Source organism: Bufo bufo, chromosome 7 (genome assembly GCF_905171765.1).
Source record: "Bufo bufo chromosome 7, aBufBuf1.1, whole genome shotgun sequence".
Lineage (NCBI taxonomy): Eukaryota > Metazoa > Chordata > Amphibia > Anura > Bufonidae > Bufo > Bufo bufo.
Genome location: NC_053395.1, coordinates 216,120,684 through 216,147,818, shown reverse-complemented (window position 1 = coordinate 216,147,818; position 27,135 = coordinate 216,120,684). Strand labels below are relative to the sequence as shown.

Below are 27,135 nucleotides of genomic sequence, written 5' to 3'. Positions count from 1 at the left end.
TTTTTAAAATTTATTCAGGAGTCTCTGCTTCACGTCTGTGGGTAATCTGCACTAAAATCCTCAAAAACTAGGGGTTTTATTTCCCCATTGAAGTCAGGGAAGATCTGCAACAAATGTCTGTCTGAAACCAGGTGATGCTGCGGACTGAAAAGTCTGCACTGCAGGTGAATTTCCGCTCAGAAAACAGGAACAGCGTTTGGATGAGATTTCTCATCCACTTTGATGCTACTGTATCTTCTGTTTGAATATCCGCAGAAATTCCAGAAGATGTGAGCAAAAAGCAGGGCACTGCAGTTACATTAGCAATCCACTAGAGGGCTCCAAACTCCACTACAGACCATACATTGGACACAGCAACCTGTCGTCTGTTCATGTGCAATTAGAAATACAATGGCTGTCCCTCAGTGAGCGCTATACTTTTTTGGTGGGTACTACAGGCACTAATGCACAGTATGGTATCCATACAATCCCTGACTATACTATCACCCACACTACTTCATTGTATGCATTCACCATGTGAGCACCACTAGGACCAATGAGTACAAGGGACCAGTCTGTGCTGAGAATGGCAATGATGACCTAGAAGCCAGATACAAGCTGAATATAATGTTTCCTATGGTTACATACATGTGCTGTAAAATGGACCAGTGGCCACCTACAGATCAATGTTAATTTTTTGCGTTGACCAAAAACTGGGATTTTCTAGTTTTATAGATAAAGTTAATTCTGCATATAATGAGTTCTACAGATGACATAAAATCATCCTGGTTGCAATGTAGAGTCCTGTAGCTGCCACTATAAGGTGCCTAGGGGCCTACTGAAATAGATTTAGAATTTATTTCAATAGTAACTGTATGATTCTGTATGCAGTGAGCTCCCCCTAGTGGTGGCTGCAGGAGCTGTATAATTCTGTATGCAGTGAGCTCCCCCTAGTGGTGGCTGCAGGAGCTGTATAATTCTGTATGCAGTAAGCTCCCCCTAGTGGTGGCTGCAGGAGCTGTATAATTCTGTATGCAGTGAGCTCCCCCTAGTGGTGGCTGCAGGAGCTGTATAATTCTGTATGCAGTAAGCTCCCCCTAGTGGTGGCTGCAGGAGCTGTATAATTGTGTATGCAGTAAGCTCCCCCTAGTGGTGGCTGCAGGAGCTGTATAATTCTGTATGCAGTGAGCTCCCCCTAGTGGTGGCTGCAGGAGCTGTATAAATCTGTATACAGTGAGCTCCCCCTAGTGGTGGCTGCAGGAGCTGTATAAATCTATATACAATGAGCTCCCCCTAGTGATGCTGCAGGAGCTGTATAAATCTGTATACAGTGAGCTCCCCCTAGTGGTGGCTGCAGGAGCTGTATAAATCTATATACAGTGAGCTCCCCCTAGTGACGCTGCAGGAGCTGTATAAATCTCTATACAGTGAGCTCCCCCTAGTGGTGGCTGCAGGAGCTGTATAAATCTATATGCAGTGAGCTCCCCCTAGTGGTGGCTGCAGGAGCTGTATAATTATGTATGCAGTGAGCTCCCCCTAGTGGTGGCTGCAGGAGCAGTATAAATCTGTATACAGTGAGCTCCCCCTAGTGGTGGCTGCAGGAGCTGTATAAATCTATATACAATGAGCTCCCCCTAGTGATGCTGCAGGAGCTGTATAAATCTGTATACAGTGAGCTCCCCCTAGTGGTGGCTGCAGGAGCTGTATAAATCTATATACAGTGAGCTCCCCCTAGTGACGCTGCAGGAGCTGTATAAATCTGTATACAGTGAGCTCCCCATAGTGGTGGCTGCAGGAGCTGTATAAATCTATATGCAGTGAGCTCCCCCTAGTGGTGGCTGCAGGAGCTGTATAAATCTGTATGCAGTGAGCTCCCCCTAGTGGTACTAGCCGAGCATGCATGTTAATAGCAGAGTCAGGGGAGACTGCTGTCGGCATTACAGTTCAGATTGACAACATTTCCACTATTGTACATAATGACTATGATCAAACAACAATCATCACATCGCCCATAGGTGGACAGAGGATGGATCTGAATCTGGACAATCAGAGGATCATCGTATCTGAAGGGAAAAGGTGCAAAATCCAGATAGAGAAGAAGAGCAGCTACTAAAACCGTGCCCCTCTCCCGCTCACACTGTTTTATCATTCATTTTGAAAATGAAATTCCTCTGTGGAGAGAACGAGCAAATATTCTAAATGTCGATTATTCTCCTCCCGGCAAAACAGAATCGTTGTGCGACAATTATGGAGGAATTAGATCTGTTAAAGGGGCTGGTAGAGCGCAGCTCACGCCTCATACTGGATGTAGCCCAAAACTAATAAAAATCTTCTGAAAAATTATTATTTATCGCCATAATCGACATGCTGTCATACTGCACAGCGGACATACAGGAATTAAGTGACTCGGAATATGCAGGAGCTATGATATAGAAATATATATATATTATAGGTTTGAGAAAAAATGGCGGCACTGAGCAAATAAGGAGCGGGTGCTATGTCCCAAGGCATAAGCCCAATGCCCAAATGTAAAAAACAAAAGTGGGACAGCAAAAACAACAGCAATTTATTCACCCATGTGGCAAAATGGCAACGTTTCGGCTCATCAATAGAGCTTTTCTAAAGCCAATATATATATCACACACCATATTTTTTGGAGGGAGGGGGTGGCAGAGAGTCTTTTAAAGTGAATGCTAGTGAGAGCTTCCATTATGGAAGAGCTCATTAATATGCAGGAGGTGAGGGGAGCGAAGTGCTGCTAGTGCTGGCTGCACTCACCGCTCCTTGGTTTTCTATGGGCCCAGGCTGCACTATCCTGACTACGTACAGCGTCAGGATGTAGTACACACATTATCATCTCATGCTTTGCGACGTCAGGTCACAGGGCAGCGCGGGCCTGGAAAAGACCAGGAAGCATTGAGTGGAGCGCGCTGTCTGGAGAGTTGAAGGGGTGTTCCCATCACAGACAATGGGGGCATATCGCTAGGATATGCCCCCATTGTCTGATTGTTGCGGGTCCCACCTCTGGGACCTGCACCTACACTGAGAACGGAGAGAGCAGTGGCTGAAGGAGCCCGGGTTTTCCGGGGTCCAGCCACTGCCAAGCGCTCTCCCCATACAAGCGAATGGGAGAGCGCATGCGCGGCCACCGCTTCCATTCATTTCTCTGGGGCCGGCGGCGCAGTGCGCCCTCCACCACCTTTACCTGCTCCATTTTTTTGGTGTAGGTGCGGGTCCCATCTTAAGCGATATGCCCCCGATGTCTGAGATGGGAAACCCCTTTAAGCCTATTTAGTTATTTTTGGTCTGATCCGAGGTCTGATAAAAAATATTTTCTATTTATATTTAGGCCTCGTATCATGCAGGTGTATGGACTGTTTTTTACCTGGTCCAATGCAAAACACCTTCTCAAAATCCGCACAGATGCACATCTGCTTGTAGAGCTGTGGAGACTGGGCCAGATAGGCGCTGGTTTTAAAGTAGGACACGGTGAACACATTGGCTCCTCCTTCACTCGCCGCTAGAAGAACAAAATAATTCATTATTAGTCGTTTCTAAAGGACCTTTTGCTTGTAGATATCTGTTATTACTTTGCATTTAGGACCAAGAACGCTTCTAGCGGGACTCCCGTCGCCCACGGTATCACACAGAAGACATCAGAGCTGCAAACCTGATATAATTTTGGGAGTCTGAATCTCGATGAATCCTTTGTTGCTTAGGGTCTCCCGGAAGAGCTGACAAACACCGGACTGGAGGGTGAAGACCGCTTGACTCGTGGAGGTCTGCAAGATAAAACAGCAGGCGGTAAGAAGACCTGAGCAACGAGTGCCGCCATTACAGTCACCATAAAAAATGCCGCCATTACTATTCCAGGCTCTCATTCAGCAGGTAATGGCAAAAAATAAATAAAGGGACTGAGCTAAAATGTAGCTTAAAGAAGTTGCTAGTTGCCCCAATGACAAATTGATTGGGAGGCGTTGGTCTGCGGGGGTGAAATGCGGTGCCAAAGGTCAGGAACTAGAGGAGGTCTTACCCTGTGAAATGAATGGACATACTGGGCCATGCAGGGGGAGAAGCAAATGCTCTGTTCTGATTACTTTTGGGAGGACCTCAAATATCGGATGACATAACAGAGCATTCACATAGGGTTCTTTACTCCAACAATATTGATATGCATTGATATATCAATATGGATGACACAGGATCCAAAAAAAGTGTTTATTTTTGTTTTTTATTCCCCCCCAAAAATAATTTGTTGAACCAAACCTGGAATGCACAAAGTTTAAAGCTGGCTACAAAAGTCCTAACTGTCATCACCTCTAGGGGGAGCTTAGTAAAGAGGGGTTAAAGGTTCCAATCAAAGCTGTATAAATCTTTGTGCACTGAGCTCCCCCTAGTGGTGGCTGAAGATTACAATAATTCTATCATGTAACTGTATCGGAAAAGGAAAACAAGTTTCAATATCTAGAAAATTCATAATTGTGGTTCATTTAGAATAAAACATAAGTACTGTATTTTTTTTCTACTTTTTGTACTGTAAAATACGAGAGAAAAATCTGGAGAGGGTTCACTCTGTAAACAGATCACGGGATCTCAGATAAGGCTCATGTGTTCACAGTCAGTTGTGAAGAGCTCATAAAGCCTCTTTCTTCTGCTTTGTTTCGCTTCCCCCCCCCCCCCCCACACGTCATAAAGTGTCACACTTCCCGTTATAGCCAGGTTTAGCAGTTTATTCGGTTACACCCGTTGCTCTATCTCAGCAAAACAAGTGATGTCAGCTCAGCTGCTGATTCAAGATCAGAAGAGCTCTGAAGGAGGGCTCAAAAATACCAGCGGTGGCCATATTGGTTGGTCCAGTGTTAACGTGCACCAGTATTACCGCATTATTCTATAATGTAGAAATTCCCCATGCTTGTTTTTGTAAACCTGCTGCATTTACCAGATGGCGTTTTCTGTACTAATTTCACTTCTGGTTAACCTTTTCGGTTGTGAAAGTTGAGGTAAAAGACCACAGGAAGTCAAAGTCTGCCCAGTGTGGTTTATAAGTCAGCACAACTACCCAATGCTATGGATCCCCACCCCTCCTGAGGAAGGTGCAATACTGAGCAAGTCCCGATCTTGGAGGAATCCAGAAAATGGCCTCTAATGTGATATAAATGGGATCATCCTTCCATGGTATAAAAGAAGTGAACTATTTTAGCTGAGAGAACTAGGACAGAGAACCACTCCACTATGGCACAAACTGCTTGACATATGCTTTTTTGCTCAATTTGTAGTAGATCGGCATCTTCTCACAGCTTGCAGTCATTTCAGTGAGTGAAATGGAGAAGATGAAGAGACACCATGGGAAAACAGGAATGAAGGGGGATAGAGACAGAAAGAGGTAGAAACCTCCCAAGGAATACCCATTGAGCCCTAAACTTGCAGCTTCACAAGCAGGGAACACCCAATGAGCTCTGAACCCGCAGCTCCACAAGCAGGAAAACCCCACTGAGCTCTGAACCCAAAGCTGCACAAGCAAGGAACACCCACTGAGCTCTGAGCTTGAAGCTCCACAAGCACGGAACACCCACTGAGCTCTGAGCTTGCAGCTCCACAAGCAGACATGTCAGAGAAAGCCGGTCTTGTAAATAAATGAAGCAATACAGAAATCAACCACATACGCATCCTGAACAAGTACAAAGATACATATTTTAATGTATTTTTCCATGAGGGGTCGGGTAATACTAGTGTCATTTGGCATAAATGGAAAGCTAAATATTAAGACCCACGAGCAATCAAATGGTTGCTTTTAGTTGTAAGAGATAATAGTTGTAAGACATAATAGGAAAACCTGGAAGGGAAAAGTACCTAAATAGAATGAATGTATATTCTGACTTCCCCTCCTCTAAAATATGCTTTCTATCAAACACAGCCATTGTATTGTACCTTACGTAGCACAGTAAGAGTCTCCTGTTAATGGGCCGAGAATTATTCATGAATGTATAATAAGGATTTCCTGCTGAGTGGAAGTTGCAGAAAGCGGCTATAGGTGGGAACAGCAGGCCATACTAGAAGCCTTAAGTGTGAACTTACTGTTCCAAAGATGAACCCTACGGCAATAATTGCCACCCGGGAAGAGCTACAAATGACATTCCATCTATGTCCGGTGAAATAGTTTATCCGATAAACACTTCACCGTTTATTTTCTGAACAAAGAGAGGAAAAAACTGTGATAAATAAGAATTAAAAGTATGTGGGAATCACTGATCGTAGAGACGGCTCCTTCTAAGAAGTTCACAAACAACCAGGAAGAAGAATCAATCTATATGTTAAGTGCGGACAAGTCATCTAACCAACTAAACTGAATAGGTTTTCTACACAAACATTAACTGCTATCATACTGCCCCCTATGTATAACCATATAACTACTATAATACTGCTCCTATGTACAAGAATATAACTACTATAATACTGCCTCCTATGTACAAGAATATAACTACTATAATACTGCTCCTATGTACAAGAATATAACTACTATAATACTGCTCCTATGTACAAGAATATAACTACTATAATACTGCCCCCTATGTATAACCATATAACTACTATAATACTGCTCCTATGTACAAGAATATAACTACTATAATACTGCTCCTATGTACAAGAATATAACTACTATAATACTGCTCTTATGTACAATAATATAACTACTATAATAGTGTTCTTATGTACAAGAATATAACTACTATAATACTGCCCCCTATGTATAACCATATAACTACTATAATACTGCTCCTATGTACAAGAATATAACTACTATAATACTGCTCCTATGTACAAGAATATAACTACTATAATACTGCCCCCTATGTATAACCATATAACTACTATAATACTGCTCCTATGTACAAGAATATAACTACTATAATACTGCTCCTATGTACAAGAATATAACTACTATAATACTGCTCTTATGTACAAGAATATAACTACTATAATACTGTTCTTATGTACAAGAATATAACTACTATAATACTGCCCCCTATGTATAACCATATAACTACTATAATACTGCTCCTATGTACAAGAATATAACTACTATAATACTGCCCCCTATGTACAAGAATATAACTACTATAATACTGCCTCCTATGTACAAGAATATAACTACTATAATACTGCTCCTATGTACAAGAATATAACTACTATAATACTGCCCCCTATGTATAACCATATAACTACTATAATACTGCTACTATGTAGAAGAATATAACTACTATAATACTGCTCCTATGTACAAGAATATAACTACTATAATATTGCTCCTATGTACAAGAATATAACTACTATAATACTGCTCCTATGTACAAGAATATGACTACTATAATACTGCCCCCTATGTATAACCATATAACTACTATAATACTGCTACTATGTAGAAGAATATAACTACTATAATACTGCTCCTATGTACAAGAATATAACTACTATAATATTGCTCCTATGTACAAGAATATAACTACTATAATACTGCCCCCTATGTATAACCATATAACTACTATAATACTGCTCCTCTGTACAACCAAATAACTACTATAATACTGCTCCTATGTACAAGAATATAACTACTATAATACTGCTCCTATGTACAAGACTATAACTACTATAATACTGCTCCTATGTACAAGAATATAACTACTATAATACTGCTCCTATGTACAAGAATATAACTACTATAATACTGCCTCCTATGTACAAGAATATAACTACTATAATACTGCTCCTATGTAGAAGAATATAACTACTATAATACTGCTCCTATGTAGAAGAATATAACTACTATAATACTGCTCCTATGTACAAGAATATAACTACTATAATACTGCTCCTATGTACAAGAATATAACCACTATAATACTGTTCCTATGTACAAGAATATAACTACTATAATACTGCCTCCTATGTACAAGAATATAACTACTATAATACTGCTCCTATGTACAGGAATAACTACTATAATACTGCTCCTATATACAAGAATATAACTACTATAATACTGCTCCTATGTAGAAGAATATAACTACTATAATACTGCTCCTATGTACAAGAATATAACTACTATAATACTGCTCCTATGTACAAGAATATAACTGCTATAATACTGCTCCTATATACAAGAATATAACTACTATAATACTGCCTCCTATGTACAAGAATATAACTACTATAATACTGCTCCTATGTACAAGAATATAACTACTATAATACTGCATCCTCTGTAGAAGAATATAACTACTACAATACTGCTCCTATGTACAAGAATATAACTACTATAATACTGCTCCTATGTACAAGAATATAACCACTATAATACTGTTCCTATGTACAAGAATATAACTACTATAATAGTGCCTCCTATGTACAAGAATATAACTACTATAATACTGCTCCTATGTACAGGAATAACTACTATAATACTGCTCCTATGTACAAGAATATAACTACTATAATACTGCCTCCTATGTACAAGAATATAACTACTATAATACTGCTGCTATGTACAAGAATATAACTACTATAATACTGCTCCTATATACAAGAATATAACTACTATAATACTGCTCCTATGTACAAGAATATAACTGCTATAATACTGCTCCTATATACAAGAATATAACTACTATAATACTGCTCCTATGTACAAGAATATAACTACTATAATACTGCTCCTATGTACAAGGATATAACTACTATAATACTGCCTCCTATGTACAAGAATATAACTACTATAATACTGTTCCTATGTACAAGAATATAACTACTATAATACTGCTCCTATATACAATAATATAACTACTATAATACTACCTCCTATGTACAAGAATATAACTACTATAATACTGCCTCCTATGTACAAGAATATAACTACTATAATACTGCTCCTATGTACAAGAATATAACTACTATAATACTGCTCCTATGTACAAGAATATAACTACTATAATACTGCTCCTATGTACAAGAATATAACTACTATAATACTGCTCCTATATACAAGAATATAACTACAATAATACTGCTCCTATGTACAAGAATATAACTGCTATAATACTGCTCCTATGTACAAACATTTTTACTGTAAGGGTACGTCTGCAGGGGATGTAAATTATCACAGATAAAATGCAATGTGTGGATCAGATTTGTTACATTCGTCTCCACCTTGCTGGTATTGTTATATGCTGTGACTTTTGCGCCTGAAAAATCTGGACAATAAAAGTCTGCAGTGTGTCCGGCCCGTGTGAACATGCCCTGATATTGCCTCCCGTAATTCACTAGACCCAAACCTTTATATAAACACATTGCTCATCACATGGGGCCCCGTCAGCCAGAGAGACACCGCATGATGCAAAGCACATGAGAAGACTCCTTGAATAATGTCACAGTGTATGCAGAGAACACATTAGGTTTTGCTTATTAAAATGCCCTGGTCAGACTGAGAATCTCCTCCCTAGGAATCCTCTCCAATCCTGAAATTAATACTCTTTCCCCCGGAGGTGCCCCGTGCCAAGCTCTCGACACTTATATTCCATATTTCCCTGTTTGAACGATATCCTGTAACACAAACACTTTGCAGCTATTGTTTGACCTTTGTCCACAATGACAGGAAGGGGGTCCTTTAAAATGAGCCGTGGACACAATTATTTGGGATCTAAACGAAAATAAAAAAATGGAAGATCCGTTGAGGAGTTTTCTTCGGAGACACTTTCTTTATACACAGCAAAGCCAGAATATACGACTGTTATGAACACAAATTAGATCCACGTGAGAGCAGGCGAGGAGCGCGCCGCTGCTCCCTCTGTGTCAGGTTCTGTAAGAGGGGCTCGGTGAGGAGCGGCCTCCTGGGAGCAGAACAATACTTCAAAAGGCGCTTACGTTCAGGAAAAATATAGAAGTTTACTTTGTAGCAAGTTCAAATAATAGCAAGTGTTTTCTCTTCCTGTTTACTGCGCGGTGCTGGATCCCAGTCTCACGGTGGTTTGATCAAAGTCTGCCGTGAATAAATCACTAACAGGACGAGTCCCGACTTTACATACACAGTATATACATCTTCTCAGGATCACTGCGTTTATATATAGAAGTCAAGGAGTGTTCTGGTAATATGCATTGATGGCCTAGAAATAGAAGAGTTCCTCAAAGTGTTATCATTGAGGGTCTGACAGCCCCCAGGACAACAAAAAGGATGCGTCACATCTGGAACAACAGAGAAGTAGCAGTGGCACCACAGCAGAAGATGTGGCCTGTTAATTCTGCTGATGATTGGGATTCTGGTGTAACATTATCTAACATACTCCAGAGCTGCACTCACTATTCTGCTGGTGGAGTCACTGTGTACATACATTACATTACTTATCCTGTACTGATCCTGAGTTATATCCTGTATTATACTTCAGAGCTGCACTCACTATTCTGCTGGTGCAGTCACTGTGTACATACATTACATTACTTATCCTGTACTGATCCTGAGTTACATCCTCTATTATACTCCAGAGCTGCACTCACTATTCTGCTGGTGCAGTCACTGTGTACATACATTACATTACTTATCCTGTACTGATCCTGAGTTACATCCTGTATTATATACTCCTGAGCTGCACTCACTATTCTGCTGGTGCAGTCACTGTGTACATACATTACATTACTTATCCTGTACTGATCCTGAGTTACATCCTGTATTATACTCCAGAGCTGCACTCACTATTCTGCTGGTGCAGTCACTGTGTACATACATTACATTACTTATCCTGTACTGATCCTGAGTTACATCCTGTATTATACTTCAGAGCTGCACTCACTATTCTGCTGGTGCAGTCACTGTGTACATTCATTACATTACTTATCCTGTACTGATCCTGAGTTACATCCTGTATTATACTCCAGAGCTGCACTCACTATTCTGCTGGTGCAGTCACTGTGTACATACATTACTTATCCTGTACTGATCCTGAGTTACATCCTGTATTATGCTCCAGAGCTGCGCTCACTATTCTGGCTGCTATTGGAAACCATCAGCAGTCTTGTCATCAAAAGTACTCCTATGATATGTCGCTTCACTGTAAAGACTGCACTTTGCAGAATACAAATCATTGGAGCCGGACACTGCACAGATACTGAACAAGTAGGGGCTACTGGGAGATTTCAGCTGCGTTTTCTTGTCCTGCTGCGGTTTTGTCACTTTGGACAGCAGACTGACACATTACTGATAGAGCCGGAGAGCATACTAGTATGGGAGTATTACTGTTCACACATGAACCGCTATAGACACAAATTTTGAGCAGAATTCCACAGATCTTTAGACTTTCATTATTTGCACCAGCTGACCAGTGAGTTCTTGTGTCGCCGCTGCATCTCCTCCAGGCTGCCCCCTATAATCAACTCAAAGTTATTGCAAACAATGACCCCTGCCCTTTGACCTCTGCCCTTCCCTGTAGTGGCTGGACTACCGACGACATGCATGTTCCTTTACAGGGCACAGGCGGCACCAAGATGGCCATGACTGTGGGTCACTTTTAGATGCTCAGCTTTTATTCTATGACGTTCAAAATTATTTCAGGTCCATGTCCAGCTGTGACCTCGCCACGTGGCTGAGATCTGGAAATATTAGACAGTCTCTAAAAGTCCCTGCAGATTCTGTACACTCGGAGATCCTCAGATTGCAGAAGTCGATAAAGAAGACACGTGTATCGCGGTACAGACGACGCTCTGTCTGCCACAATCTTGTTTACATCGTAATAATGTCTGGCAATAAAAAAAATTAAAAAAATTCTAATAGATTTGCTGAGAAGAGATTTCACAATCGCTGCCCCGAAGACTGTCTGCAAGACTCATGACCTGGACGGCTGTATCAATCTCCAATGTGATGGTGTGTAATACATATACCATGGTCTAGGGTGGGGTACACAGCTCCAAAATAACCCTTTCACGCCCGGGCTATTTTCCATTTTTGTGTTTCAGTTTTTTACTTCCGCCCTTCCCGGAGCCTTTTTTATTTTTCTGTTCACATGTGTTTTTTTTTATATTTTTTTACCTTTTTTTAAGTCACTGCAGCAGATCTTCAGATCACTTCTCCCTTACACTACAATGAATTACCATTGCAGTGTACAGAAGATTCGCTATGTTCCTATGGAGCCCTGCCACCTGCCACCCTCCATAGCCTGGGTTCCTTCTGACAGACCATGGCTATTACTGAGAACAAACCGCTTCCTTCATCTCCATGTGGGAAAGCTGTTCGGGCCCTGGAAATGCAGTGCTCCTGGGAGAAGCAGCCTCAGATACCATAGTCACCATTGATCACAGCGTCTGAAACATTAAATGTCTGCGATCAGCGTTATCACTGATCACAGACATTAGCCCTGGGTGTCTCTTGAACAGCAGAAACCCGAGAGCTATGGCGCCTGCTGCAATTTAAAGACCCGACTTACAGCAGAAGGTGGGGAAAGGGGTACTAAACATAAGAATGAATAGGGTTGTTTCTATACCAAAATTTTGATACCATAAAAAAGTATTGTGATACTCGATACCACGCAAAAAAAAAAAAAAAAGCCAAAAAAAAGCTGCGTGCATTCTGCATTTTATGAAACGTCCGGCCCATAATCAGACAGTCCTATACTGTTTTTTGGGGGGGGCAAGGCGACAAAAAAAAATAGCGAATCGGGTGGTTTTTATTTATTTTTCTATTACGGCGTTCACCACATAGGAGATTTTTTAAATATTTTAATAGTTTGGACTTTTCGGGCGTGGCAATATGTAATATGTTTATTTATTTATTGTTTATATATTTTATATGTAAAATTGGGAAAGGGGGTGATTTATAAGATGCCACTTCCACCAATGCAGAGGAGGGGACCCTGTGGCCACTGCCACCAATGATTTTAATACTGGGGGGAGGGGGCGCACTGCGCCACCAATGACTTAATACTGGGGGGAGGGGAGGGCGCACTACGCCACCAATGACTTAATACTGGGGGGAGGGGAAGGCGCACTGCGCCACCAATGATTTTAATACTGGGGAGGGGGAAGGCGTACTGCGCCACCAATGTTTTTAATACTGGGGGGGGCGTACTGCGCCACCAATGATAGTTAACGTTTAATACAAATACAGCCGGCGGCAGAAACGCATTGCCGGCACCCGACCTCTGACAGGGAGCTGCGATCAGCGGAAGTTAACCCCTCATGTGCCGCGGATCGCAGCGCCCTGTCAGAGGTCGGGTGACGGCAATGCGTTTCTGTCGCCTCTATTTTTAATGTATTAAACGTTAGTTATCATTGGTGGCGCAGTGCACCCTCCCCTCCTCTTCGTTCCCATTGGTGGCAGCGGCGGCACAGGGGGGAGGAAGAGACTGCTTCCTTCTCCCCGTGCTGCTGAGAGAACATGGCTGCGCTGAGAGCAGTGCGATCGATGTTCTCTGATACTGGGCTGTAGCACAGCCTAGTATCGATAAAAGGCAAATCCCGGTATCGTATCGATACCGAGACAAAAGTATCGATTGGGTATCGAAAATTTGATACCCGAAACAACCCTAAGAACGAATAGTAAAAGTAAACAGGACATACATTTTTGCCCAGTGTTCCTGAAACAAACTTGTAGAAATCTTGCAGAGAAACCAAGGATTAATTATCCCTCTGCCCTCCTTGATTTTGGGCTGGTACAGAGCGAGGCTTAAAGGAAACCTGTCACCTGGATTTGGGGTATAGAGCTGAGGACATGGCCGCTAGCACATCCGCAATACCCAGTCCCCTTAGCTCTGTGTGCTTTTATTGTGTAAAAAAACATCGATTTGATACATATGCAAATTAACCTGAGATGAGTCCTGTACGTGAGATGAGTCAGGGACAGGACTCCTCTCAGGTTAATTTGCATACAGTACAGACCAAAAGTTTGGACCCACCTTCTCATTCAAAGAGTTTTCTTTATTTTCATGACTATGAAGGCATCAAAACTATGACTGTTGGAAGACCGTTTCAGGGGACTACCTCTTGAAGCTGATCAAGAGAATGCCAAGAGTGTGCAAAGCAGTAATCAAAGCAAAAGGTGGCTACTTTGAAGAACCTAGAATATGACATATTTTCAGTTGTTTCACACTTGTTTGTTATGTATATAATTCCACATGTGTTAATTCATAGTTTTGATGCCTTCATAGTCATGAAAATAAAGAAAACTCTTTGAATGAGAAGGTGTGTCCAAACTTTTGGTCTGTACTGTATGTATCAAATCGTGTTTTTTTTTTACACAATTAAGGCTACTTTCACACTAGCGTTCGGGGTTCCACTTGTGAATTCCGTTTGAAGGCTCTCACAAGCGGCCCCGAACACATCCGTACGGCCCCAATGCATTCTGAGTGGATGCGGATCCGCTCAGAATGCCTCAGTCTGGCTCCGTATCGCCTCCGTTCCGCTCAGCAGGCGGACACCCGAACGCAGCTTGCAGCGTTCGGGTGTCCGCCTGGCCGTGCGGAGCCAAACGGATCCGTCCAGACTTACAATGTAAGTCAATGGGGACGGATCCGTTTGACGTTGACACAATATGGTGCAATTTCAAACGGATCCGTCCCCCATTGACTTTCAATGCAAAGTCTGGACGGATCCGTCTGACTAACTTTTAGACTTAGATTTTTTTCTGAAATATAATGCAGACGGATCCCATCGTTTGCATTATAGGAGCGGATCCATCTGTGCAGACACCAGACGGATCCGCTCCGAACGCAAGTGTGAAAGTAGCCTAAAGCACACAGAGCTATGGGGACTGGGTATTGCGGATGTGCTAGCGGCCATCTAGCAACCCATGTCCTCAGCTCTATACACAAAATCCAGGTGACAGGTTCCTTTAAGAAACATGGGACTTCTTGTCCCTAGTGTCCTTTCAGTGGACAGAGCAGTGGGGGGGAGGCTTCTGCTGCAGCCAGATTGTGAGGAGGAGGAAGGGGGTCATGGTCGCTCTATGAGCAAATACTGATATATTTCTCAGCTTTACAAGCAATGGGAGAAAAGATCAGCAAATCGCTAAAAAACCCTTTCTGGCCTGATTCGGCCAAATAAATTCTACCTGAAATCGAAAGTGCTCTGACTGCCTGGCAAAGTCTCTCTCTCTATCACGATCTTTCTCTCTTCTCTTAAATCAAATCACAATCAAGTCAAATTTTGTAGAATTAGAATCAGGAAATTTGAGCCGAATTTCCGAATTGATTTGCTCATCTCTAAATAGGAGAAAAAAATCAGATGAAAGAAAAAGAGGGGAGTAAAGGCTACTGCCATGCATCATCTTTGGCCTCCCCTGCATTAGCAGTCCGCTTAGTGCCTGCGACACGCATGCTGCTGCAGAAGGCGCAGTCTGCTTAGTGCCTGCGACACGTATGCTGCGGCAGAAGGCGCAGTCCGCTTAGTGCCTGCGACACGCATGCTGCTGCAGAAAGCGCAGTCCGCTTAGTGCCTGCGACACGCATGCTGCTGCAGAAGGAGCAGTCTGCTTAGTGCCTGCGACACGTATGCTGCGGCAGAAGGCGCAGTCCGCTTAGTGCCTGCGACACGCATGCTGCTGCAGAAGGCGCAGTCCGCTTAGTGCCTGCGACACGCATGCTGCTGAAGAAGGCGCAGTCCGCTTAGTGCCTGCGACACGCATGCTGCTGAAGGCGCAGTCCGCTTAGTGCCTGCGACACGCATGCTGCTGCAGAAGGCGCAGTCCGCTTAGTGCCTGCGACACGCATGCTGCTGCAGAAGGCGCAGTCCGCTTAGTGCCTGCGACACACATGCTGCTGCAGAAGGCGCAGTCCGCTTAGTGCCTGCGACACGCATGCTGCTGCAGAAGGCACAGTCCGCTTAGTGCCTGCGACACGCATGCTGCTGCAGAAGGCACAGTCTGCCACCTCTCCTGTGCATTAGACCTGCATTTGTGTCTTTTTGGCCTCTTGTTCAAAATTTCTAATAAAGGTCACTATGTTTCCTTATAATTCTGAACCGGCCACATCTCTCTATGTGATGTGTGAGCAAAGCATCATGGGACGTGCAGTCTGAGCAGTGGAGGCCACCATTTTTACTGCCGATTCCTGCGTTTGCTAGCCAGTAACATGAGGGATAGGCACCTGTAGTAAAGACATGTTTGTCTCAGGATTACAATATAAGAGGGGCGAGTTGCACTCTGGAATTCAATCCTTACCCTTAAATCAATGACTCTATTGTCCAGCCGAGTATCCTGGTTTACAGTAGCTCTTCCTTCCTAAAGCAGGAAAAAAAAAAACACAAAGAAAACACAAAACATCAAGCAAAGTAACATAATACAGTAAAGGGATTGCAAGTCAATTTTCCCAGCGGCCGCTCGCACTGTCCTGCTGGGGACCTCCCGATGCCGGAGCTGGCGGAAAGGTTCGGTGTTTAGAGCGTCGCCAGAGTGTAAAAAGCTCAAAAAGCAAGCGGAGATACAGAAATGTCTGAAATCTGCTCTTCTTACCACTCAAGCTGAAACTGCAACTCCCATCATTTGTCAGCACTTGATGTGAAGTGCGGGTTCACAACATATAGAGACCCCCAGGGAGCAGAGCAGATGATATACACCCCTACTATAAAGGCTTGGGAGGACGGTAGATAAAAACAGTAGATAAAGGGGAAGATTCCCTGATATACTGTTTAGGCTTGGGATGCAGGGAGTTAACAATGAAAATGTAAATATCCCGTGGTGATACATGCTATTAGTGGGATAACCCCTTTAAATATCACGCATGAATATTTCCCTACAAGTCAAATCTCTGGATACATTAATTAAAGGAATATTAAAGTCTTAAAGGGGAACTCCCATCTCATAAAGCAATGATCCATCACTAGGATATGCCCTTACTTTGTGATCATAGGGGTCCGACATCTAGGAACTCCTGCTGTCATGAGAATCAAGGGGCTGCAGCAGAGTTTCCCCCTACACAGTAGGGTCCCAGAAGTCAGACCCCAGCCGGTCATAAAGTAATGTCATATCCTAATGATATGAGCTGTGAATACCCCTTTAAATCTTTCAATATTTGTTAGGCAGCTCCATGCAATCTATTGCTCCCACGTCAGTTGCAGAGGCGCTGGCTGTAGTGTCTTTCTATGGGATGACTGACAGCAGGTCCAAAAACTATAAATCACTATTGTAAGACCGCGGTTTAATTTCCCTTTTATTAAAGGGGCGTTCGGCGGATCCTAGATTAATAGTAGTGATCAGTATTATAAATTAGGCTTACGAACAGGGGCGGATCAATATCTGGTGACATTACCGAGGAGCCGAGCGCTGCCTGTCAGAGACCTGTTTACACAGGAGCTTCTCACGTGCAGAGAGGAAAAAACTAATGGAGAAGTGAATGTAAACAGGAGATGCAGAGACTATGGAGCTCCGCACATCAAGACTTCCGCTCGTCGCTGATGACGTCGACACAATGCACGAGGGCCCCATCCCCAGGGGCAGATGTCCTGGTGCGCAGCATCTGCTACACAACCTCCTATGCTGTGATATCCTGTGTCTGCGCACACACTATTCCATATATCCTGGTTCAGTATATTATATGCAATTAAGGGTCCATTCACACGTCCGTTGTTTCTTTCCTGATCTGTTCCGTTTTTTGCGGAACAGATCTGGACCAGATCTGTACCCATTCATTTTCAATGGGTCCTGAAAAAAAATCAGACATTGAGCTGTCCGATTTTTTTCAGGACCCATTGAAAATGAATGGGTACAGATCTGGTCCAGATCTGTTCCGCAAAAAACGGAACAGATCAGGAAAGAAACAACGGACGTGTGAATGGACCCTAAGGCCTCCTGCACGCCACTGTATCCGTTTTGCGGTCTGCAAATAGCGGATCCGCAAAATATAGATACGGTCCGTGTGTATCCTGCAATTTTTTCGGGACCCACTGTTAAAAAGCCTATAATTGTCCGCAAAATAGATAAGAATAGGTCAGGTTCTATAATTTGCGGCGCTGACGCACAGATGTGGACAGCGCACAGATGTCATCAGTTTTTTTTTTTTTGCAGACCCTTAGAAATGAATAGGTCTGTGGGCGGATCAGACATGGACCAAAAATACGTACGATGGTGTGCATGAGGCCTAATGCACACTACCGTGTCCAATCCTCATTTTTATATTTTTTTGCAGATTGCACGCGGACCCCTTTATGGCTATGGGCCTGCATAAACAAAACTGACTGCACATGGATGACGTCCGTCCGCATCCGTGTGTACAATCCACAAAAAGACACAGCATCTCCTATTATTGGCCCAAAAAACAACGCAACAAGGACATCATCCGTGTTTTGCTGACTGCAAAACGGATGCGGTTATGTGCATGAGGCCCACAAAAAGTATTAGAAACAGTGTCAAACCTGGCCATGAGCTCAGTACATACTAACTCCAGGCAAGAGAGGCGCTGGTATAGACAACAGCCATGTTTTTCTAATCTTGTACAACCTCTTAATGAGCATGCAATTTTTTTTTTTTTTTAGCTATAAGTTTTTTTAATTTTTTCGTCAATATAGCCATATTGAGAAGGGGGGGGGGGGGGATTTATGTTTTTTGTAGTTGTAGTTTTGAATGACAACATTTTGGGGCACATATATCTCACCGATTAACTTATATCTTTATTCTCTGGGTCAGTAAAATTACATCGATACCAAATACATTTTCTTTTTAAATATTTTACTTCTTTTGCGCAATAAACTCTCTTTAAGGGTACTTTCACACTAGCGTTTTTCTTTTCCGGCACTGAGTTCCGTCCTAGGGGCTCAATACCGGAACAGAACTGATCAGTTTTATCCCCATGCATTCTGAATGGAGAGCGATCTGTTCAGGATGCATCAGGACGTCTTCAGTTCAGTCACTGAACGGCGTTTTGGACGGAGGAAATACCGCAGCATGCTACAGTATTATCTCCGTCTAAAATTCCGGATCAGTTGCACTAATTTACATTGAAATGTATTAGTGCCGGATCCGTCCTTCCGGTCTGCGCAAAAATGTGAAAAAAATTTAAACTGATCCGTTTGTCCGTATAACAAACGGAGAGACGGATCTGTTCTTGCAATGCATTTGTGAGACGGATCCGCAAATACTATCCGTTTGCATGCAGATTGCCGGATCGCTCTGCCGCAAGTGTGAAAGTAGCCTAAAAATATATATATTGCATCGCCATATCCCATGACCCATAACTTTTTTATTTTTCGTTCTATGGAGATTTTAGCAGGACGACTTGCACTTTTTATTAGGGTACATAACACTTTTTGATTGCTTTTTTTTGTGGCAAATATGCAAAAAACAAGAATTCGAGCTTTCATTTTATTTTTTACAGCATTCACCATATGGGATAAATTACATGATAATTGTGTAGTGTGGGTTATTATAGGTGCAGCGATACCAAATATGTGAAGGGGATTTTCTTTTAGCAATTTTTCCATTGAAACACTTTTTTCCAATAGAAAAAGGTGTATTTTTAAACTTGATATATTTTTAATCATTTTGAACTTTAAAAAAAAACTACTTACAAGGAGACTTTCATAGGCGATCTGTTGATTACTTCTATTAAACATTGCATTGCGTGGAGCTATAGTGACATCCTCCGCTCCCTCTGTAAACGCTTAAATGCTGCGGTCATTATTGCCTGCGGCATCTAAGGGGTTAGGATCGACCCTTCTGCCGGTCCCGGCCATTACAGCAGGAGTCTATGTGTCCCATGCATTACAGCAGGAGTCTATGTTCTCCACTGCATGGGACACATAGACTGGGCCGCCCAATATAAAGCACCTTGGTGACCGCTATAAAAAGGTGTATTGCTGGTCACTAAGGGAGTTAAACACCTCATCAGCAGAGATCAATGCTCTAAGAAACAAAATTTGGATTTCATTAATGTATCCAAATTCCCTCAGCAACTAGAAGGTCCTTCCATGGACCCGGTTTACTTTCGGCAGCCTTTAAATCTCCAGATGTGGGATGATAAAATATGGTTTTACAAGTTCATTATTAATCTTCACCTGCAAAGCAGTAAGTACACTGAGAGACCAGTACTCAGCACTGAGAGACCAGTACTCAGCACCGTGCATGTATTAAAATCAAGCTGGTGGCAGGGTTCCTCACCTCTTCCCCTTCGCCCTCAGGCCGCATCGCATCTTCCAGCTGCAGAGGCAGGCGGGGTTCAGCTGCGCTGATCACGTAGATCTGAAAGTCAGAACAGAAATAACATGAGCGGAAGCAGAGCCTGTTGTGATAGACACGCGGCCAATACTATACGCCGCGTGCACAAACACCTGGCCATCACAATACGCTGCACGCACAGACAGCCATGGCCGCGCAAGGAAACGTGGTGGGAATTGAAACCTGGTCTATAGGTAACTGGGGAGATGAGCAGATGTTGTACACGGCTGTAATTACCCAAAATGCTCCATGTGGCTGCAGCAGTTATAGGACATTAGTCAGCCAATTGTCCAAGTAAAAATACTAGTATGGCCTCACACACACAACTGCGTGCCGGCCTTGGAGGCCACAAAGCACGGGCGGCGACTGTGTGCCCGCTGTCTGCAGACCGATATCCGCAAAAAAGTAGCTCATGCACTACTTTTCTGAGGTGGGGAGGCACAGACAGAAAACCCACGGAAGCACTCCGTAGTGCTTCTGATCTGTGCCTCCATACCGCATAGTACCTGCCGGGCTACAGACCCATGAATGGGTCCGCATCCGTGATACGGTGCGCATGCGGCCGGTGACAGTATATTGGGGACCCGTTGTTTGTGGGCCGCAATATGGGCATGGCCAGCACACAAAGGTCGTGTGCATGAGGCCTTAGTTGGAGAAGGGAGTAGTATTATCACTGCCGCTGTTCTGGACTGAGAGGATTGTACAGGTGAAGAATATGGACAAAAACTGAACTGAAAACAGGTAAAACTGTGAACAGTTTTTCCCGCACTGTTATTGGCACCCTGCCGCTCCGCACTGAATCGAGTATGGGCACCCTTCAAGACAGCCCATCAATGAGGTTTTTATTACTGAATTGGTTGTGGTATTAAAGGGGTTCTGCAGTTCTTTTAAACTGATGATCTATCCTCTGGATAGATCATCAGCATCTGATCAGTGGTGGTCAGACACCCGGGACCCCTGCCGATCAGCTTTTTGAGAAGGCAGCGGCGCTCTCGGTTTTCCTCAGGCCAAGTGACATCACGACTATTATCACTGGCCTGGGCGCGGCTAAGCTCCATTCAAGTGAACAGAGCTTAGCCGCTCCCAGGCCAGTGATACTATTCGTGACGTCACTGAGCCTGAGGGAAACCGAGAGCGCCGCTGCCTTCTCAAACAGCTGATCGGCGGGGGTCCCGGGTGTCGGACCCCTGCCGATCAGATGCTGATTATCTATTCAGAGGATAGATCATCAGTTTAACTAATTCCGCCCGTGTGCCTTCCGCAATTTGTGGAACGTAACAGGGGGCCCATTATAGAAATGCCTGTTTTGCGGACAAGAATAGGACAGGACAGGCATCTTTTGCGGACCCATTGAAATGAATGGTTCCGTATACGGACCGTATGCGGAACGCAGAAAATGGCCCATATACGGAACGCAAAATACGTTTGTGTGAACGAGCCCTAACCATCAGCCACGTCTGAACTCCGCACAGCTGACACCCGCCGGGACCCCTGCCATCAGCTGCTATGGATGGGATGACGCTGTGTATGTCTATAGTCACTTCCTGAACCAATCGCTTACCCTCTCAATGTGAAGCTCAACGTCTTGCTGGGTGCAGCTCTCGATTTTCTGGTCCACCTTACGCACAATTGCCTCCACGTCGATGATGCTTTCCTTGGTGATGCTAAAGCCGAGCACAACAGACAAAGCAAACGTTCAGTTCTGACCAATGGGAGGTTGTAAAACAACTCTCAAATTTCAAAAACTGTTTCTCTAATGCCAACTAAAGGTGGCACCAGAGTGAGTTTTCTTCCTTGGATGCACTGCCTGTAAGATTTCTGACACCTGCTGGCTCTCCACAAGGACAACGAGTGCCTTCCAAAAAATACCATCATGGTGCTCATGAAGACACATTTTGCACAAAAACAACAGCTAGTTGGCCACCTTCCACATGGGTGGTTGCACATCTAGGTTTCTTTATAAAAAGCGGAGTTTTTTTCCAGACCCCCCCCTTCCCCAAAAAATAAAATAAAAAATGAAATATGGGAAGGAACGATCAATGACGATCACTTAATTTTATTTTTTTATACTTTTAACTATTAAAAAGCTTCACAATTTGCTTGATTTGTGAAGAAACGAGGAAGTGTTGTCCCAGTTTGCTATGATGGTGCTAATTTTTCCTGTTCACCCACCAAATCATCCATGTGTATAAGGGCCCGCTCAGACCGACACCCCGGTCACTGAGTATTGGGCCTTCTATCCTGTGTAAAGCGATGCAGAAACTCATGCACGGTGAACCACGTGCTACCTGCAGACGCTTATCACCCAGTGTAACCTTTACAGAGACGCTCCCCTTATTAATGGACCGCCATGTGGCTGCACGAACATACCAGTCTATGCATTAATAGCATCGCACTGGGGTAAGGTTGCGGGTTGTCTCCATCAATGCTGAACATAAAACGTCAGCCTAAACAAATCCAGGAAAGATGGCACCAAAATAGCTTAATAAGCCAGAACAAACAAACAGAAAAAGAAGAGAGATAGCAATCTAATGGGAGAGCAGAGGTCACATCCTGGACCCTGAGTCTGCAGGAAGAAAGTAAAAGTCCTGCTAATGAGTGCAATGACCGACTTACATAAAACTGCACATAAACCTGTCCGCCAATGACCGCTGCAGATTATTGAGCTGCTGATACAACCTCCATAGCTGTGGCAAACACTGCTCGGCCAAGCAGAACTGCTGCCAGACTGATCATGTTGGTATGATCCAACAAGACCAAGTCGGTCTGAAAATCTTAAGGGGGTTGTCCAAAGTTTAAAAGAAAAAAACGCCATATAAACGTCTCGCCACTCCTGCTCCGATGCCTGCTGTAGGCCATTCATCATTCACATGACCATTGCAGCTGATCACTGGCCTCAGCAGTCATCAATGTATGAATGGCATGTGAAAGCTGAGGCCCCTGATTGGCTGCGGTAGCCATGTGTCCAATGAACGGCACGTGGCCGCTGCAGGCCTGGCAAGGATTGGAGCGGAGAGGACATTGAAAATGGGAGTGTGGTTTTTTGTTTTTTTCCTGTCATTTCAGCCTGCTTCTCTCTGGCACTCTCTTGGAAACCTCCTTCATGGCTCATGCACATGGCTTTATTTTGGATCCCAAAGTAATAGGTCATTCATATAAAATCTATGACTTCGTACGCTACCTCCTTATACCTTGAATTTCCTATGGTAGCATGTTCTTCCATGCTGTATTATTGATGTATACTCCCCGAAAAGCCCTTTACAGAGGCACAGGCTGCCTAATTCAGGACCACCGGGACTATATCTGGCCATTCAGGACCATTCACATGAGGCCTTCAAAGCAGGAATTGGTTGGTCAATCAAAACCAGTAAGATTTCTTGGCCATGAATTTCTCCAAGAAAAGGTTGGTGTCCGATTCTTCACATGACTGTGGCTACCTTAAAGGGGTTGTGCAACAAGGTTTTTTTTTTGGCACCCCCCCCCCCCCCCCTCTCCCACACACAATTTGGCCAGACCAGTAAAGAGGAGCTTACTTACCTGCTTTACGGCATTGGCTACAGGCCTGTGATGCTCCGCTGTAAACATCTGGTTTGACATTATTGCTGCCAATCACTGGCTGCGGCAGTAACTAGCTCCCCTTACGTCATGACAAATGACGTCATCACGGCCTGTGATTGGCTGCAGGCGATGCCAAATCGGATGTTTACAGGGAGGGAGCCCGCTGGGACACTGCAGTCCGGGAAAAGAAGGAGCGGGGGGGAGCTAGTGCAGTAAGTAAGGTTCTCTTTACAGGTCCGACCAAGTGGGGCAGGAGAAGGTTGCACAACCCCTTTAAAGTGATGGCGTATTGCTAGGATAGACCATCACTTAATGAGCGGTGGAGGTCTGGTCACTGCAACCCCCACTGATCCGGAGCATTAAGGCAGCACGGTGGCTCCGACCACGGACAGGACCTGCATGGAGATGGTATGTTCTCCTCATGTTTGTGTGGGTTTCTTCCTGCATTCCAAAGACATTCAGAAAATGTCAGTGCTATAAAGGTGTGTAAAATAAAACAATAATTAAGGGGCTGCAGGAGTCATCATGTGGCCCCTTTTATGCACAGCGCAGCCCTGGTCAAATGAATGGGGCCGGCTGCACTTCTCCGCACAGACAGGAGCCTGGGGTCAAAGATGCACTAAACCATTACGCCGCTCCTTTATTTTCAGGGGGTCCTGTATATTCTGCACCGGATGGCAATGTCACAGGACCTCATAAAGCGCCATAGACGCCCGAGACTGGCATATCCAATAAGAGCCGTCACCTTGAGTCGGTCAGCCTAGGAGATACCGATGGCACTTCTTATCTTGCTATAGGAGAAATTTCCAAAACAGAAATAATAAATCAAAACAAATGTGAACAGGTAGATATAGTGATAAATATCCCACAACACGGGATGGGGTAGTACTGTAGGCAAGGTTGTGGAGGTAAAGTGGGGACCTTTCCCTGATACCCACCCTACACTGTATAGCCCTGCCTACAGAACAGAATAGCCGCCCCGATAGGGGCGATCCCGTGTTCAGGAACCTCCTAAAAACCCTTGGATGGCTCTGAAGAAGAATTTTAGGGGCAACCTGGATAAGGCGCCCTAAAGCGGGTCTATTCAATGACCTACTATAAATACCGAAAATAATAAATGCTGAGCACATCAAGATGGATAAATGCTGGAGACATAACAATAAATGTACGCTCAGTGCAACTTCTGCAATGTCGGATTCAATAGTTATTTGCCCGAAAGGCGCCTTCTGCTTCCAATGATCATAACATTCAAAGTATAGGTCCCTTCAGCCCAATGCATTACGTGGGCTCATCAGGGGACGCACATGCAGTGCTTAAATAAACATCCAAAAAGTTTTTCACATGAATAATCCGACCTCGTGTCTAGCAATTTCTTTGCAACACCAATTAGTTATGAGTCAGTAATGAAATCTGATGAGACACTAATTCAGCAAATAGAAAACAATAATAAAGTTGGGCCCATGAGGCTGATAACCCCCCACACTCAAAGGCAGATGAATGGTATACGTCCTCACAGGAGAGGCCACATGGATACTGCTCAGTCTGTTATTATCAGAGTGACAGATACTTGCGTGCCCCATATGTTTAACCCGAAGTGCTGGGGAAGAGAACCCGCCACTCCACTATACCGACTCACCACGTGGCGCATATGCCGCAGCGGCCCACTGACGCTACCGAACCACAACTACACTGGCTGGTTATCTTCCCCAGCACTTCGGGTTAAACATATGGGGCACGCAAGTATCTCTGCATGTGTGTCCCTTGATGAGCGCACGTAATGCATTGGGCGAAACGCGTTGGGATGAAGGGACCTATAGTTTGAATGTTATGATCATTGGAAGCAGAGGTTGCACTGAGCGTACATTTATTGTTATGTATCCAGCATTTATCCATCTTGGTGTACTCAGCATTTATTTATTATTTTATGTACTCAGCAATTATTATTTTCGGTATTTATAGTAGGTCTAGTAGGTACAGGTGACATCAGACATTACAGAGAAACAGCGCCACCCTTGTCCATAGGTTGTTCCTGGTAATGCACAGCAGCAGTAGACTCGTATGGAAGAGTTTGAGTCATAGACAGAAACCGTGCCGTGCTTTAGGGCACCTTATCCAGGTTGCCCCTAAAATTCTTTTTCAGGGCCATCCAAGGGTTTTTAGGAGGTTCCTGAACTCGGGATCGCCCCTATCCGGGCGGCTATTCCGTTCTGTAGGCAGGGCTATACAGTATAGGGTGAGTATCTGGGAAAGGTCCCCACTTTACCACCACAACCTTGCCTACAGTACTACCCCATCCCGTATTGTGGAATATTTATCACCATATCTACTTGTTCACATTTGGTTTGATTATTTCTGTTTTGGAAATTTCTCTTTTTTTTTTTTGGGGGGGGGGGGGTAATTTTAGTATTTAGAATAAAGGCTACGCTTTAAATTAGGTTGGTACTCTGTGAATAGTCTATTTGGATTCATACCACCTGAGTATATTCACCCTCTGAAGGGTTACTGTCTTAGCTGTGACACCTTATCAGGGTCCCGGATGTAATCCCGGCAGCCGCAGCATGGAGCGCATCAATTACATGAAGATCTTTGAGTACAGTGGTTCTACAACGTGGAAGGACCGAGCTTCCATTACAAGCCCCGATTTACATATTATTCATCTGCAAAGCCCCAGCCGGGTGCCTGCGGGGACCCTGCTGTTCTCCATGCATTAAGCGGAACACAGCCTTGTTATTGCAGGAAATTAACAAGGCCACAAAAAACCCATCAAGCTAATTGCTATGACTGAACATACAGCCCCTCCATCCACTGATCAAAGCGGCCCGAGCAATTTTCTGCCTTGTCCTGGAACATAAAAGAGTCATTCTGAAATACAGCTGAGGGCCGAGGTACCTGGGGGGGGGGCACACATGAAGGTAGCCCACTCTGGTGGGATTAGCCTGCAGTAATGATAGGACCACGTCAGTCAGCCTGTGTGCTGGGTGTTCCTGCATCCAGCCGTACCCCCGGGGGACGCGCTTTCACTGACCCCTTTGTCATGTGAAGTGTCAGGAGAATCATTAGTCAGGGAACTAATGACTGCCTTGAAGATGGTGACAATATACATGACAAATCTGCCATCCCCGTGCATTCATTAGGCCCTTGAGTGGCTTCTGAAACAAGCGTTTTACAGATGTTTTTGGGGGAAGGGGGGCGAAAGCAATGGATAAAAGCTCATGCACAAGACCAGATTTTGCATCTACGTTCGATCCTCATCTTTTGCAGATAGCACATGCACCCGCAAAATTGTGGACTGCAATGTGCATGAAGCCTTATCCATATTGTTGGACCCTTCATTCAGCTGACCACCCCCCAACAATATATCAGACCATAATTCCAACCTCTGGCTGTGCAGCTGTTTCAAAACTACAACTCCTAGCATGCCC

At 44.0% G+C, this 27,135-nt stretch overlaps 1 protein-coding gene across 1 annotated transcript in view; it reads right to left on the bottom strand.

The window, feature by feature from the left end:
- The window catches only part of DARS1 (aspartyl-tRNA synthetase 1), an 83,535-nt gene that overhangs the window by 7,191 nt on the left and 49,209 nt on the right, over positions 1 to 27,135 (bottom strand). Inside the window, exons 7-11 of the mRNA XM_040439840.1 lie at positions 21,717 to 21,819; positions 20,099 to 20,179; positions 16,169 to 16,228; positions 3,650 to 3,761; positions 3,365 to 3,499 (exon numbers count right to left, since the gene is read on the bottom strand). Of these exons, the coding sequence (XP_040295774.1) occupies positions 3,365 to 3,499; positions 3,650 to 3,761; positions 16,169 to 16,228; positions 20,099 to 20,179; positions 21,717 to 21,819 (491 nt within the window). The remainder of the gene's footprint in view (positions 1 to 3,364; positions 3,500 to 3,649; positions 3,762 to 16,168; positions 16,229 to 20,098; positions 20,180 to 21,716; positions 21,820 to 27,135) is intronic.